Genomic DNA, 15,724 nt, shown 5'->3' with positions numbered 1-15,724 from the left:
TATCACGGCAAAATTGTACCATTATTCCCCCACATATACACACCTGCATGCGTACGGAAAAGACGCAACGCACAAGACGATAGATGGGAGATGTCGCAAATCTGTAATATACCTAGACGAAACTAAATTTGCTTTCCCAGGCTGCCTTGACCGACATTGACATGCCAGCAATCGCGTTCAGATACGATACATCCATCTGCCGAAGGAACATCTTTCACAATGACAGATGGATCACAGAGCAACGCAAGAATAAAAAGACGTGCTGTTCCATAATTCATACCTGCTCACGCTTGAAGGGTCTGCCGTTCCATTTACCTTCAGAACGAGGCGACCGCGGCGCCCACGGGCATCAGGTGTCTCGTTCAGCAAGGGGGATCGGTGGTTCGGAGAGGGAGAGATTGGGGGGATTCGGGACAGGGTTTGCTCGTTCTATCAGAGCCGGCGCCCTTGAGACTTGGGTTGCCGGACTAAAGAACCGAGTACATTTGCTGTGGTGGGACATGGCTGCGTGCGTAGTCTTAGTAGACGTTTGCACCAGACTCTCGCCGAGGTAAATAATTTGCCGTGAGCTGTAGCTTTTATTCGTCTGCAGGCTCATAGCATGCGGTCGGTGTGTAAGTTTCATCCATAGAACTGTACACGCGAGTCGGCAGTCATCAGGCAAGTGGTTGCAACATAGTAGTTATTCGGGACCCGGAAATGCGGGAACAAGGTGAGGCGAACGGGCCAAGCGACGAGACAATGCCGTGGTGTCAAGAGGTTTGAAACCGGTGACGATCACTCGGCCGAGTCCCGAGATGGTGTGAGCAAGGACCGCCATGGCTCTCACTGACGAATGTGAACCTGGGGGCTACACTTGAGGTGGCAGGCACCAAGCACCCAGTTACAGGAGTTTCTATGTATAGCGCAAGCCCTGGACTACCAATACCAAGCATGACGTGGACAGATGGATTCACGCATGTGCTTGCGCGCGGGCAATGCCACTCGACGACGTCCGTGGCAACAAGGCCCAGTTCCAAACTTACGCTACAGGCTACAGCCTCACGGCAACACATGTTGACGGGGAAATCACGGCTCAATGTGGTGATGTGGTGTAAGCTGGCGCGAGTGATGCGAGATTGAGTCTGTACTGTACGCCTTGGTCTCACGGATGCAGATTTGGTCTCGCTTGAAGACTTGTCCGAGGTGCCAGCCAGCGGGATGCGAGAATTCCCCGGCTGCGGCTAGCGGTCCGTGAACAAAGGAAGGCGACAAGGGGACTCAGCCACCTGCAACTTGGAACAGAGACGAACAAGGCAACGTTAACGTCTCGCGGACTTGGACCGGCACTGAATCCGAGCTGTGCCTTGTCCCAAAAACCTTGTCTTGTTGACTGACGCACGCGAGCCCAAGCGCCCGGCACGCACAGCCGATGCCCTCAACATCAAACTCATGCAGGTGATCAGGACTCAGGACAGCCTCGTGTGGTCTGCATGCATTAACTAGTCGGTGCCTGGGGAGTACGTATTTGTGCCCAACAGCGGATCCTGGACGGCGAAATCTCCACGCAAAGGGGTGTGCAAAGGAGTCTGGACGTAGACTGTAGTTGCGTTGTGTACTCTGGATTTGCCGGCATTGTTTGGGCCCAGGCTGTGCGTACCGTGTGTATGCGTGTTTCGAGCCCGCTGGTAGGGTAAGGAAGGAGTCTTTGTTTCCCCTGTGCATTATTCACTCATCCGTGATGACACCGTCAGACGACCGATTCACCTTCCGGCAGGGGAGCCGAACTGGGGCTGGAGCTAACTGGTGGCCGGATGGCCTGTCGGTGGGTTTGCAGAAACGCGACTGGCGATCGATCAAGACCCAGGACTCGGGAGGAAAAAAAACTGGGCCAACGTCGAGAAGTCGAGAGAGGGGTGAGCGAAGACGAGGAGCGAAAATTTCAGCGGGCGCAGCAGACATTGACTGACTCGTGGCCGACAGCCATCGACTTGTGCCGGCGCGAGGAGCCTACTTTTGCTACCCGTGTGGCGGCCCGCACACGTCTTGGTCTTGGTCTGGTCTTCTGGTCTGGTGTGCTCGGGCCAGAATAAAAATCTGGCCGGCCGCCCCTCCGATGTAAACCCTCATGTGCACACAACACAACATCAAGGATTCCACAAACCGACCGCAGCTCCCAAAGCGAGGCCCTTTCCCTCAACTGCCCGCTTTTCTGATCGTCCATCGCACCGCTACCGCTCCAAGGTCAGTCAGTCCAGCTATGGCCGCTTCTCCAGTCTCAACCAGTCCCTACCGTCACCCCCAATCGGCCGTGCCACGGCACACCTCTCCCGAGGGGCAAACCCGCCCATCGGCCATCCGTCAAGGTGTTCTGGGAAAAGGCTGAGTGCTGACAGACAGTTGCGTTCGTGATAGATCCTAACCCGGTCCAACACTGCGCCTCTCGACCCGCCTTTGGTCTCTTCAAAGGCAACCGGCTTCGCCACGGCTCCCCAGGCCGTTGCATTTGTCAGTGACCAAGATTTCAGTCTCCGAAAGACTGCCCACATCATCAACGCTATTCCGCCTCCCTACACCAGTGCTGAAGGCTCCTGAGCTCCTCGAAGCTTTCCTGTTGTTCGGCGAACCGGTGTTCCAGCCCCCCACCACATCATCTTCAAAATCGTACCAGCTGCCGCATAGGAGGATCCCTGAGGTTCTTCCTCTTTCCGAGGAAGAGTCGAGGAGGCCTCGTCAATCCACTGAAGGAACAGTTTGCTATCCGTTCCGACCCCCCTAACACCACCCTAGCTCACTTGGTGAGCTGGAGCCTGATCTACATCGACTACATATCCTAGCCATCCCCGTCAACTCTTCTCGACGGCCTTCCCCCTTGAAGTTCTTTGAGTACTTGTTGTCGTTGTCCGGTCTCAAGCCACCTCGTCAAGTCCAGTCAACAGATAGGCAGACGAGACAACATACTCCCCCGGCGACAGACAACGTCTCCTTGAACGACTTACCCCCCGGGATAGGGATATGGTTATGGCAACGGCTATCCTTGACAACCATCAACATGTTACTCATAATAATCATATGCTGATGAGGAAGCCGCTTTTGACGGACTACCTTCACAACAATGTCTCTGTTGATCCAAAGAAGCTAATTGGCGAGGCCCTTCACAATCGCGCCGAGTCGGTTGATCATGAAGACTGCGAACCTGGCGATGAGGATACCTTCTTTGTCGCCGACCTTGGCGAGGTCTATCGACAGCATCTCCGGTGGAAGAAGAATCTGCCTCGAGTCAAACCGTTCTATGGTGAGTTGCATTGGTTCATTTCACGTGTCCACCTGCAGGCATCTCCAGTACCTAACATTGTCTAGCCGTCAAGTGCAACCCGGACCCCCAGGTGCTCCGTCTTTTGGCCGAGCTCGGAACTGGGTTTGACTGCGCCTCCAAGGGCGAGATCGAGCAGGTGCTGGCCATGGGAATCACTCCCGAGCGCATCATATATGCCCAGCCATGCAAGACGAACTCGTACGTGCGCTTCGTTAAGAATGCTGGCGTCAAGCAGATGACCTTTGACAACGCCGACGAACTGTACAAGATTGCGAAGCTCTACCCCGAAGCTGAGCTCTTTCTGCGCATAATGACCGACGATGCGTCCAGCCTTTGTCGCCTGAGCATGAAGTTCGGCGCCGCCATGGATACCACAGAAGGCCTGCTGGCTGTGGCCAAAAACCTAGGGCTTAAAGTGGCTGGCGTTAGCTTCCACGTTGGGTCTGGTGCTTCCGATCCCCTTGCTTTCTATAAAGCTGTTCGGGATGCCCACACCGTGTTCCAGCAGGCTGCCGAGCTTGGCTTTGCCATGCGCACCCTCGACGTGGGCGGTGGATTCTGTGGAGATACCTTTGAGCAGATGTCAGGTGCTCTTCGAGACGCCTTGAATGAGTTTTTCCCTGCAGGTAACGGTATCGACATCATCGCCGAGCCAGGCCGCTACTACGTTTCCTCGGCCTTCACCATTGCCTGCAACATCATTGCTCGCCGCACCGTCGAGGATCCTACTCTTGATGGCAAGGGCTACATGATCTACGTCAACGACGGTGTCTATGGCAACTTCTCCAGCATCATGTTTGATCACCAACATCCGGTAGCTAAGATCCTCCGATCGAATGGACGCACTCTCTACCATACGGCGCCTGCCAACGCCTGCAACGCTGGCGAGGGAGCCGAATACTCGATCTGGGGCCCCACCTGTGATGGTATTGACCGCATCACCGAGAGCATCCGTTTCGAGACTATCCTCAATGTTGGCGACTGGCTTTACTTTGAGGATATGGGCGCGTACACCAAGTGCTCGGCCACCAAATTCAACGGATTCTCCAACTCTCATGATGTCATTTATGTGTGCAGCGAACCTGGAGCCCAGTTTTTGCTGAACATGTAGGAAAGTTCGTCCTGCCACTGCCGCCTATGGCAGCATTGTGTGCGCAAGAGAATTACTTGTTTTTCGACCTCGTATTTGAGCAAAAGAGGGAGTGGAAAAGAATTAAATAGAGTTGAGGAGTAATTTTGAGAAGAAAGGGTCATGTAGAGAGACGTCGAGAACATGTTCAGCTTTTACGTACATGAATATTGATTGCTTCAGAGAATTGTTGGGTCATGCTGTGATTGCCTGTCAATGCAAGAAGCTGTCCTGAAACTGAGCTAGTGGCATGCTTAGTAAGTAGAGTGAGAAACTCCAATGTGATGCCCCGCCACCCTTTTTTTCCACTTTTGGTGGCGTTTTTTATTGGGCCAGGCATTCACCGCCGAGCCAGAATATCGACATGACGATCAGTACTCCGTACACTGTAAACTTGGGGGTTCCGTATGTGCTATCGTAAACTGTGCCTGTATTTTTCGCTCTTTGCATTGGCTTGGAAATAGTATTCTAAGTACCCGCAAGTCTAAGTGGAGGTAATCGTCTGGTAGTTCCTTGGATGCCTCAGGCCGAAAGTTAGGTGCTGGGCGGCGGGAGGTGTTGCCTGCTGCCATTCCACCCTCCGCTGCCACGTCGAGGAGGTGCTTTGGTGGGGAAAAAAAAAAAAAAAAAAAAAAAAAAAAGGGTATTGCCCCTCCAAAGCGCTTCCGTAGAAAAACAACATCCCCTCTTTCGAAGCTTCGCCTCTCCCCATACATCCACCAATCTCCCACCCAACCACGTCAAGAACCTCCTCACCTTTCACGTCGTCGATATCTACATCAAGTACAATGGGCTTCACCGATTTTCTCAGTGATGCTGGCTTGACCCGTGAGTTCTCCCCTTGAGTCAAAGGAGCATTAGCACGCTGCGATTGTTTTTATTTTTTATTATTTTTTTCGCGCATTTGCGGCGGGCTGGTGAAGAAAAACCCCCGCCCCCGCCGTTCTACCTCTGCGATCACGAAATTTTCGTTTCATGGCAGCGACTTTAGTAGACGGTGGCAACGGCTTTACTAACTGCTTGGGCGATCCCCAGTCTTGAACAACTGGGTCCAGACCCGTTCCTATATTGCTGGGTACGTTGTGACCTTTTCTTTTGGCTCCTTTTCGTGTTGCGTGTTTGCGCTTGCTCTAGAACCCGGTGCCGAACGGTGGTGATGAAGAGACACGTTTCGCGCAGGAACGTGATGTCGCTTGTCTCACCTCTCCGATTGCTGCAATTCTTGGGCAATCCTGCCCATGCCATGTGATTCTACATCGGCGAAATTTGGTTTCTCTTCAGTGGCAATTTCAAGGTCTCGGCGATTGCTCTTGGTGCAGACTTTCGAAGAAGTCAAGGCGGCATCGTGGGACAAACCTGCTACTGCACGTCTCGTTTATTCGCATCTCATCGTTTGGGCGACCACAGACCTTTGCTGCTGCACAGTTTAGACTCACCTGTGTCCTTTCTGCATAGCTACTCTGCCACTCAGGCTGATGTCGCCTGCTTCAAGGCCTTGAAGGAGGCTCCCGACGCCAAGAAGTTCCCCCACGCGGCCCGCTGGTACAAGCACATTGCCACCTTCGAGGATGAGTTCGCTTCTCTGTCCGGCGATGCCAGCAAGCCCTACACCGTCTACGGCCCCGAAGCCGCCGAAGTTACCCTAAACCCGTCCAAGGCCCCCGCTGCCGCTGACGATGACGACGACGTCGATCTATTTGGCTCTGATGAGGAGGATGATGCTGAGGCCGAGCGTGTTCGCGAGGAGCGTCTGGCCGAATACCGCAAGAAGAAGGAAGCTAAGCCCAAGACCATTGCCAAGTCGGTCGTAACTCTTGACGTCAAGCCTTGGGGTACGTTTCCTTACCATGTACATGATCTTAAAGTCATCCGTCACTGTCTCGATCACGCGCCGTAACGGCTTGATTTGGTTGCGGGTAGAATGACATTGCTATGTCAGACGCTTGAAAGACACGCTAACACGGCAAATCATAGACGATGAGACTGACATGGTCGGCCTTGAGTCTTCCGTCCGTGGCATCGAAAAGGATGGTCTGGTCTGGGGTGCCTCCAAGTTGATTCCCGTTGGTTTTGGTATCAAGAAGCTGCAGATCAACTTGGTCGTCGAGGATGAGAAGATCTCTCTGGATGAACTCCAGGAGGAGATTCAGGAGTTCGAGGACTACGTCCAGTCCACCGATGTCGCCGCGATGCAGAAGCTCTAAGTGCGTTGGCTGCCGTGACAAAACTCGCATTTGACTTGCAGCTGAACACCACCGAGCGATGACAAATCAGCACCATTGCCACGGTACGGACTTCCGCGTTGTCTCTCGTGTGGGACATTGGTCGTGAACCCCATTGCCACGGCGTTGTTAGTCACAATGTTGGTTAATGGGATGTGTGGAAGGGCTTTCAACTGCAGTGAATGTACCGCAGCGGTCTGTCTATGACGAAGATTCAAGAAAAAAGAAAAAAAGAGCAACACGTCAAATGTGAAGATGGAAAACATGGGCCTGATGAATGGGATTTGTTTTCTGAGAGAGGATGGTAACGACACTGCTCGGGTGCGGAACAAGTTGTTTTAATTATAGACAAAACTTGTGGAAAAATGGAAGTATCGTTTCCTGTGCAGCGAATGACTTTGCAGAGTTTTTTGTGTGCGTGAACGGTTGAAGTATGCTTCCCTGGATTGCGGTGCTCTTCGCAAGTAACAGTTTGTTGATTGAGTTGGCATTCCCTCTGACTCTTGTTGAAGCCACTCTCAACTTTGTGACGACGAGCTCGAAGCGGATCAAGCTTGCCTCGACGTTGCCGCACATGAATGAGTCTTCGTGTATCCCGCCACGAGGCCATCAGCTACGCCCCCTCTATTTGCCCCCTCTCCGTGTCTTTTTTCCCTCCTTCCCCCCTCTTATTCTTTATAATCTTGTTTTTGTAAAACTCCTGCCCTTGTCATGGTTTTCTTTTTGAACGGCCCGACTTGAACTCGACGCTCCCCCGCGCCGCCAGCAAGTCACGTGACGCCAGCACCCTCGGCACTTTTTTTCTCTTTCGACACCGCAGACGCCAGCCGTCTGTAGAGCGCAACGCGCCCATAACTCGACCTCATTCCCAGCCACTACAGCGCCGGGAAAAAGAAATAAAAAAGTTTGTGTCACAGAGAGAGAGAGAGAGAGAGAGAGCGGGAGGGAGAGAAAGAAAGAAAGAAAAAAAATGTCCGGCGCGCAAGAGTCCCCATGCCGCATCCTCGTCATGGCCTCCGGCTTCGGCTCCAACTTCCAGGCGCTCATCGACGCCGTCGCCGCGGGACGCATCCGGAACAGCCACATCGTCCGTCTCGTCACGAACCGGAGAGGCGCGCGCGCAACCGCGCGGGCAGACGACGCAGGCGAGATCCAGCCCCCCCCGTGTCCACGCCGCACACGCGGGCTAACGCGGCACCAGGCATTCCTTGGGACTACTTCAACCTCATCAGCCACGGGTTCCTGACCAAGGGGGACAAGGACGAGGGGAGAGTCGCGGAGGCGCGGCGGAGGTACGACGCCGCGCTGGCGGAGAGGGTGCTGGCGGCCGAGCCGCGGCCGGAGCTGGTCGTGCTCGCTGGCTGGATGCACGTCTTCTCGGGGGCGTTTCTGAGGCCCGTCAGGGACGCGGGCGTCAAGCTCATCAACCTCCATCCCGCGCTGAGAGGTGAGTTGCGGCGGCTGGCTGGCGCTGGGGGGGGCGTGTCTGTTTTGCTGACTGCTCGGATAGGGGAGTTTGACGGGGCCAATGCCGTCGAGCGGGCTTTCGAGGCGCTCAAGGCTGGGCAGATCACGCGCACGGGCATCATGGTCCACGAGGTCGTTGAGGAGGTAGATCGGGGGCCGCTTGTCATGGACGAGGAGATTGAGTGGAGGGGCGAGGATCTGGACGCGCTGAAGGAGAGGATCCATGCCCGTGAGCATGAGCTCATTGTCAAGGCAACGGCCAAGGTGGTCGACGAGATATTAGAGAAGAGGGAACAGTGAGCCTGGACCGACGTCAAGACCCCCTCGAGCTGTGAGTACATGTGATTCCGCACTAATTTGCGTCAAGTCTGATTGAGCCCCGTGCAATCGTAACGTCGTCTAGCATGCTTGCCTGGTAGTTAACTATTATGCACTGCCTCCGGGGCGAAGGGGGTGCGGCTGGTTTGGCTCAAGAGAGAGCTACTGGCGCGGTTGGAAAACGACTGCTACATCTGCAGTCATTCCGGTCGCACAGAGGTTGCGGGAGCATTCCCTTGTGACTACCAAACCCTGGCAGTGGCCCAGGTCCGTATTTGACTCACTGTATGAATAAGAATACATCAAAGCCGCAACTCCTCGCTCATAGGCCAAAATGCCTCCAATGCCATACATGCAAAAAGTCATCTTGCATAATAGACCTCCCCACCACGTCCCGTGCCACTTAGGTGCCTCTGAACAAAAACTGCATGTCTTCCGGACTAAGACTCTCCATGGCCTTGTCGTCTGCATTCACAGTCGAGTGAATCATATTTGTCTTTTTCTCCTGGATTAAAACCATACGGCTCTCTACCGAATCTTCGATACAAAGACGTGTGATGGTGCAAGGGCGGGTTTGGCCAATGCGGTGGCACCGATCTGCGGACTGCCACTCTGCGGCTGGATTCCACCACCTAGATGTGTGTAAGCCAGTCATCAAATATTGATAGGATGGAAGTTGGACTTACGGATCAACAATAAAGACTCTCGATGCTTCTGTGAGATTTAGCGCTACACCTCCTGCCTTGAGGGAGACGAGAAAGCATTCAACATCAACGTTATCCATGAAATGCTCAATAGAAGCCTGACGCTGCGCGGGAGTCATGGAGCCATCCAACATGACGGTGGTAATGCCAGCTCTACGTAGACGCCACTCGATAAGCTGCAGCATGGTCGTGAACTGTGAAAAAATAATAGACTTGTGCGATGCATTGTCTGAACGGAGTTTGTGCAGCTCGTGGACGAGCAGTTCAATCTTGGAAGATGAAGTCCAATTCTCCATCTTGATTCGGTTAATAATCGAATTCTTCTTGACCAATTTTTCGTCCTGCTCAATCTCAGGTTGCTCGAGATCAATCGACAGAGGAATATGACATCGAGGACAGTCGGGGGATTCTGTTGATCCAATGTAGCTAAAAACACAGGCTCGGCAAAAGTCGTGTTTGCATCGACTGCGAACGGTATCCTCTGCCGGCTCGTCGCAGATGCTGCAGATTAACACGTTTTGTCCACCGTCAGCATTCTTCTTCAAAATCAAATCGGGGTGGTCTGCCACTTGTCGCATTTGCATGATGAGACCAAAAATGTTGGCGTAATTGTTCAAAAGTACACCTTGGGCGACGTAGGTGTCGAATTTGCGCTGACCATTGGTCATGATGCTATTGGCAAAGTCGTTCTCTTCTTCGCCAAAAAACTGTCTCTCAACGTAGACTTCCTTAACGGGCAGTTCCATAGAGTCGGTGTGGTCTTTCTTGAGGCGACGTAACATGATTCGTTTCGTCATCAATCTAAGCTTGCGAAAAGCCTCCCGGCCGGGCCCAAGATTGCCAAACTTTTGAATTGGGTTGAGAAGCTCCTGATTGAAGACAGAGACATGTTGCATGCCTGCATGGTTGCAATGGGAGCAGCGACTATCATCATTCATCGCCCACTCAGGAGTTGAGCAGGGACACTGTTTGCAGAGGTAGAGAGCAAATGGCCTGACATTCAAGAATCGAACGAGTGAAAAGAATTCTCCGATACGGTTTTGCAACGGAGTTCCGGTCAGACACCAGCGATATGTTGTTTGAAGGGCGAAACAAGCCTTCGCAGTCATAGTTGTCCGCGTCTTGATGCTGTGAGCCTCATCTAGGATGGCCCGGTGGAAATGAATTGAATGTATGACACTCTTTTCCTTGTGGATGCCGTTCTTTCGCTTAAAGCCTTTTTCTTGCTTTCGGTACATGGACTCCAAGCTATTGTAGGACATCATGATTACATCATATGTCTTGAGCTCTTTGGAGGTGATGGTTTTGGCCTTTTGGTTAGTTCCGTGGAAGACGAAAGTCTTCAGAGTGCCATCCGTGTATGATTTGATCTCCGACTGCCATTGCATCAATGCAACTGGCGGTACGAGAACCAATGATGGCTGCTTAGCTGGGTAATCGGACATGATAAGTGAGACAGCTTGAATGGTCTTGCCTAGACCCATTTCGTCACCTAGCAGTCCACCTTTCCATTCCAACTTTTCCATTTCTTTCATCCAAGCAAGCCCTTCCAGCTGGAATGGTTTGAGCTGCCTGGATATGCTTTGCGGCTGTGGAGCCATGCCAGCTTGAAGAACAGGCATCTTTTCCAAGTCTTCCCACATAGTAACGATTTCTGGATGGTGATATTCGAGGCGATCGCGTTCCTTCTTAAGGCGCCCTCTGTTGCCTGATCTATACGCTCGACGGTTGGCAGCAATCCTTTGTAACTGAGATACACCTTGCTCAGGGTCACTCGAGTCGGAAGAGGTCATAACAGCAGAGACTGAGGATACATCAGAAGTGATGCTAAGGCGCCCTCTGTTGCCTGATCTATACGCTCGACGGTTGGCAGCAATCCTTCGTGACTGAGATACACCTTGCTCAGGGTCACTCGAGTCGGAAGAGGTCATAACAGCAGAGACTGAGGATACATCAGAAGTGATGCCAACCATTTCGTCTGCGACCTCAGCATCGTCCGAACGCGTGACGGCTTTCCGTGCAGGATTGCGGCTTCTTGCAAAGGTTGATTTGGAACCAGTCGCTGCTGTTGGTGGCCTACCTCGTCTGACTGACACCCTGCCCTTTGCCGGTAGGGCCCTTGGTTTTGCTGGTAGCTTGCCCCTTTTCTTAGCTGAAAGGGGCTCATCATCCGAGAAAACATCAGACACATCATCGCCTGCATCCGCCGTAGCTTCGCATGTGGCCTCGTCCTCTGACAGCTCCAGGGGATCGGATAGTTCACTATCCAGCGCAGCGGCAACCGCGATTTCTGTATCCATGTCAATGTCTGACGCTGTGGGATCCTCTGAATCCGATATTACTCTGCTCTTCTTTGCTGGACGAGCGAGCTGTGTGAATGATGTAGTTGAGGCTCTGGTTCTCTTTGATACACTGGGGGCGGGGAGAGGCGAGGAGATGGCAGTCACGGCACGACTGCTCCTACGGCGCGGCGAGGAACGCAATGTTGCCTCTCCAGCTCTTGCAAACTCTTCATCCTGCACCTGACGGGCTATCTTTGCGTACCGGCCTGTGTCAGAGAAATCGTCATCTTCCTCGTCAGAATCGATGATTTCAGTAAGCTTCCTATTCGCTTTCATGGAGTAGATGCTTTTTCTGAGTGCTCGTTCGCTGTCAGAGTCGTCATCACGACGCCTAGCAGGCAGACGTATTTCTAGTGAAGTAAGGGGTCTCGAGGCTTCGGTAGACGCTGAAACTTCTGCAGCCAAGGGCGTAGGAAACGTGCTGGTAGCAGGTGTCGAGTACTCGGCATCAGATGACAGCTCTTGTGGAGTGACAGCAGAAGACGCAGATGTGCTGCTAATTGCTGTTGCTCTTGCGTGCCGTGGTTCGACTCCATTCAAATGACAAGGCGAGGATGCTGTAGAAGTCGTAGCCGCACTGAGTAAAGAGGCACGATATGGTCGTCCTCGAGGTCGCTTAACAGGCTGTGCTGCGTCGCTGGAGACGACAATTTCATCTCCATTAGCTCGTCTAGATGAAGCTGACCTCGTCCGACGGACGCTGTCGATACCAGACGCTTCTGCCTCGCATGTTAGAAGAGGGACCAAGCCCAGATTGGACTATAGTAGACAATTACCAGAAACTTCCGACAATCCCATCGTGCCGTGTCGAGGGGAACGGCGCCTGCGTACTGGTTCCCCCTGATCTTAAGCTTTGGCGACTATGCAGATTAGGCGGGATGAAGTAGTATCTCGAGAGGTCGAGGGTGAATGAACACAATAACTAAAATGACAGAGCAGAACGCAAAACTGGTTGAATTGCTGCTGCCTTGGGTGTTGAAAAGCGGCAGACAGCAGCGACAGGGATGTAAAGGCAGTTACAGGAGAATTGGAAGTGCCAGTGGACCCAATTGCTTGACTACAACACGACGTTGCGCGTGGAAAGAACAATAGAGCCAACAGCCTTCAAAAAATGACCGAGCAGCGAAGTTGGTTCAATACCATGAACAAATTAAATAAATCTGCAGTCCTTTGCTGGGCAGGGCATCGATTGCTCCACAGGTGCGAAACGCCAGGAACCAAAAAGTGTCGCCACCGAGATGGTGCATGATGAGATTTTTCCCGCCCAAACCGCTCTCCGTGAATTGCGACCAGCATTCACAGTGCGCTCATTTTGGTCTCAACGGCTTGTAAGAGCCACGGCGCTTGGCCGCGTTCGCACGGCAAACACGAAAGCACGTGCTCACGGCAAAAGGGGTTTGATAGGCCGTGCTTGTCGAAGCTGGCACTGTAGTCGTCACTTTTTCCTCCGTGCATTCCTAACAAGTCCGTGCATGGCTCACAGTGCCCGACTACTTCAATTAATTTTCAGACGCCACTCACCTGACACCGTGTTAGCTGCGCGAATGATCAGCGTCACGTTCCAAATGGGCACTGGGAGATGAAGTTCTGCTCGAACAGGGGCAAGGAACAAGCAGGCAGTTTGTCACTCGGGTCGGTCTCAGTCAGACTCGGCATTTGTTGGTAAAATTGCCACCACCCGATCAATTCATCATCGACATCTTTGCAGGCCACAGCAAATCTCGCGCTCCGTCCTCGCTGCTCAGTGCCTCCAAAGAGCTTGCCTCTCATCATCCATCCATCATGTAAGTCCCATTGGTGCGCCGTTTCGAATGCAGCCGTCCTGACAACCATCAAATCTAACATCAATAAACAGGGTCCGCCGGAGTCAAACACGGAGTCAAGCCAATGGTGTATATCCGGAGCCAACGCGCAACATCACCGGACCGTAAGGCCATTTTTGTTTTGCCTCGGCTCCCCCTTTCCTTTCGTCCCTGGCGCTAACACGGCCATCATAGTCAGTCTGCCTTGACGGACTTCCTCGCTGTAAGTATGGCCCGTTTCTCCCAACCCAGCACTTATTCACAATCTTTGCAGAGTCACAACATCTCCGCGCGGCAAATACGGGATGATGCAGAGCTGCGACGCCAGCAAGCTGCCGCGCAGGCCCGTGAAAACGGAGCGCAGTTGACTGAAGAGGTCGAAGTTACCGTTGCGGAGTCAAGTGCCACTGGCAGACGACAGACTGGTCGCAATGGGGCGGGAACCCCAAAGTCAAAACGCAAACAGGACGAGGAGAAGGCAATCGAAAAGATCAAGGCTAGCAAAGCCTTCAAGAAGCGTAAGAAGCATGCTGATGACGACGATGACGATGACGAAATTGCTCGAGCTATCTTCGAGTCGCGCCTTGCACCCCTTCCAGGCCAGATGGAAAATTGTGCCATATGTGAGAAGCGGTTCACAGTTACACCCTATTCCGTAGCAGGGCCAGATGGCGGCCTCCTCTGTGCGCCATGTGGACGGGAGATCGCAAAGGAACGTCAGGGCACCAAGCCGAAGAAAAAGCCGAGAAAGCAGGCGGGCGGGATCGGTTCTCGGCGAAGCATTCAGAGTCGCATTCTCGACGGTGACGTTGGCACAAAGAGTCTTGCTACCCTATGTGTGCAGACCCTGGCCAAAAACGTCGACATGGCTGACAGCTTGGGAGACCTGCCCGAGCACCTGATTGATAAGATTGCTCGTATTTTTTCCAAGAGACGATTATTACGTTCCGAAACGCTTCCTCTGTTTGCACAGCCCACTACAGAGACAATACATATCTACGACGGAGCGAAGCTCGGGAGTCAAGACTTTATCAGCATCTTCCAGGTCTGCCCCAATCTGCGCCGATTCAAAGCGCGGTCGGCCATCCAGTTCAAAGATGAAGTCATGGACTATCTCTTGTCTCGTGAGATCGCACTGGAGAGCTTCTATCTTCACGGTGCCAACCTTCTCAGCGAACAGAAGTGGCACGGATTTTTTAGCAGCAAAGGCCAAGCCCTCAAAGGAGTCCAAGTTTACTGCACAGACAAACATTTCGGTGACGACACCGTCGCCATTATGGCAACACATTGTCCGAATCTGCGACGCCTAAAGATAGAGAACAACCAAAAGGTCACCGACAAAGGCGTTGAGGCCATAGGAAGTCTCTCTTCACTTGAACATATCGGCTTGCAACTTCAAAACAGGCCCTCATCCGCAGCCATCAATGCCGCGGTGTCCAAAATCGGACACAACCTCAAGACGCTCTCCCTTAAAATCGTCCCCCAAGCTGACGACACTGTTCTCCAATGCATTCACGAGAACTGCCACTCTCTGGCCAAGCTTCGTATCACCGACAGTGAGAAGATGACGGATAAAGGGTTCGCGGCCCTCTTCACAGGTTGGAACAACCCGCCTCTCCAGGTCGTCGATCTCCAAAAATGCCGATACATCGATGCAAGTCGCCCGCGTGCAAACGATGATGGTGTCGGTCTTTGCAGTGAAGGTTTCAAAGCCCTCATGGCACACTCTGGTCAAAGCCTAGAAGAGCTGAACGTTCATGCCTGCAGGCACATTACAAGACAAGCCTTGGAAGAGGTTTTCTCCGAGACTTCAACTTATCCAGAGTTGAAGAAGCTTGAGATCAGCTTCTGCGAGGAAGTCACTGATTTTGTACTGGGGTGTATCTTCAGGGCTTGCCCTAAGATCAAGGAGGTAAATGTCTTTGGGTGTATGAAGGTCAAGCAGGCCAGAGTCCCTCGCGGGGTCATTCTCGTGGGTGTACCAAACGCTCAGGGAATGATGACGGAGGGTATGGATTGAGTTCCTGCCCTACCAGACTTGTCTTGTATTATCATGTGCACCTATTGCTGATGGAGCGTTTTGGTGAGGAGCACACTCTTTGAGGGTGCAGCGGAGTTGCGACCCCTAAGAAGGGGTGCGTGGCACGACTATCTTTTGGGTACATTTGGTTCCACGATTCACAACTTCAGCCAAGAAATTTGTAAAGCCTGAGCATTTGGCGCATATGCTTTGTACAATGGAGGTGGCTACCGACTATGTGCAAAACTTTGCAGGCTATAATTGAATGATGTATTTCATTCAAAGGACTTTACGCTCTGCGCTGACTGTAGCATATCCGGGTCACTTTGACCAAGTGAGGTCCGAAAATTCCATGTATTCCCGCGGGGGGCTGGTCCCACTCACGTTTTTTGTCTAAATTCTTGTCTACTTTTGTTGTACAACCG

At 52.7% G+C, this 15,724-nt stretch overlaps 5 protein-coding genes across 5 annotated transcripts; 4 read left to right on the top strand and 1 right to left on the bottom strand.

Moving 5' to 3' along the window:
• Positions 1-2,994: 2,994 nt before the first annotated feature.
• Positions 2,995-4,406, top strand: MAM_06461 (ornithine decarboxylase; the record flags this gene model as incomplete). The annotated part of the gene is made up of 2 exons (XM_040825259.1): positions 2,995-3,274; positions 3,340-4,406. The coding sequence occupies 2 exons, from the start codon at positions 2,995-2,997 to the stop codon at positions 4,404-4,406; spliced, it is 1,347 nt and encodes a 448-aa protein (XP_040676686.1).
• An 806-nt stretch (positions 4,407-5,212) lies between these two features.
• Positions 5,213-6,628, top strand: MAM_06460 (elongation factor 1-beta; the record flags this gene model as incomplete). The annotated part of the gene is made up of 3 exons (XM_040825258.1): positions 5,213-5,252; positions 5,855-6,256; positions 6,399-6,628. 3 exons carry the CDS (start codon positions 5,213-5,215, stop codon positions 6,626-6,628), a joined length of 672 nt encoding a protein of 223 aa, XP_040676685.1.
• A 988-nt stretch (positions 6,629-7,616) lies between these two features.
• On the top strand, positions 7,617-8,413 carry MAM_06459 (Formyl transferase; the record flags this gene model as incomplete). The annotated part of the gene is made up of 3 exons (XM_040825257.1): positions 7,617-7,812; positions 7,848-8,093; positions 8,157-8,413. The coding sequence occupies 3 exons, from the start codon at positions 7,617-7,619 to the stop codon at positions 8,411-8,413; spliced, it is 699 nt and encodes a 232-aa protein (XP_040676684.1).
• Positions 8,414-8,834: 421 nt separating this feature from the next.
• Positions 8,835-12,275, bottom strand: MAM_06458 (DNA repair protein RAD16; the record flags this gene model as incomplete). The annotated part of the gene is made up of 3 exons (XM_040825256.1): positions 8,835-9,063; positions 9,118-12,196; positions 12,254-12,275. The coding sequence occupies 3 exons, from the start codon at positions 12,273-12,275 to the stop codon at positions 8,835-8,837; spliced, it is 3,330 nt and encodes a 1,109-aa protein (XP_040676683.1).
• A 1,233-nt stretch (positions 12,276-13,508) lies between these two features.
• MAM_06457 (DNA repair protein Rad7, protein) lies at positions 13,509-15,299 on the top strand (the record flags this gene model as incomplete). Its single annotated transcript, XM_040825255.1, has 1 exon — positions 13,509-15,299. One exon carries the CDS (start codon positions 13,509-13,511, stop codon positions 15,297-15,299), a length of 1,791 nt encoding a protein of 596 aa, XP_040676682.1.
• Positions 15,300-15,724: the final 425 nt, after the last annotated feature.

The sequence above is a fragment of the Metarhizium album genome (assembly GCF_000804445.1).
Source record: "Metarhizium album ARSEF 1941 chromosome Unknown scaffold_21, whole genome shotgun sequence".
NCBI classification, from domain to species: Eukaryota; Fungi; Ascomycota; class Sordariomycetes; order Hypocreales; family Clavicipitaceae; genus Metarhizium; species Metarhizium album.
Note: the sequence above shows the minus strand (reverse complement) of the source record. Positions and strands in the feature narration are given on the sequence as shown.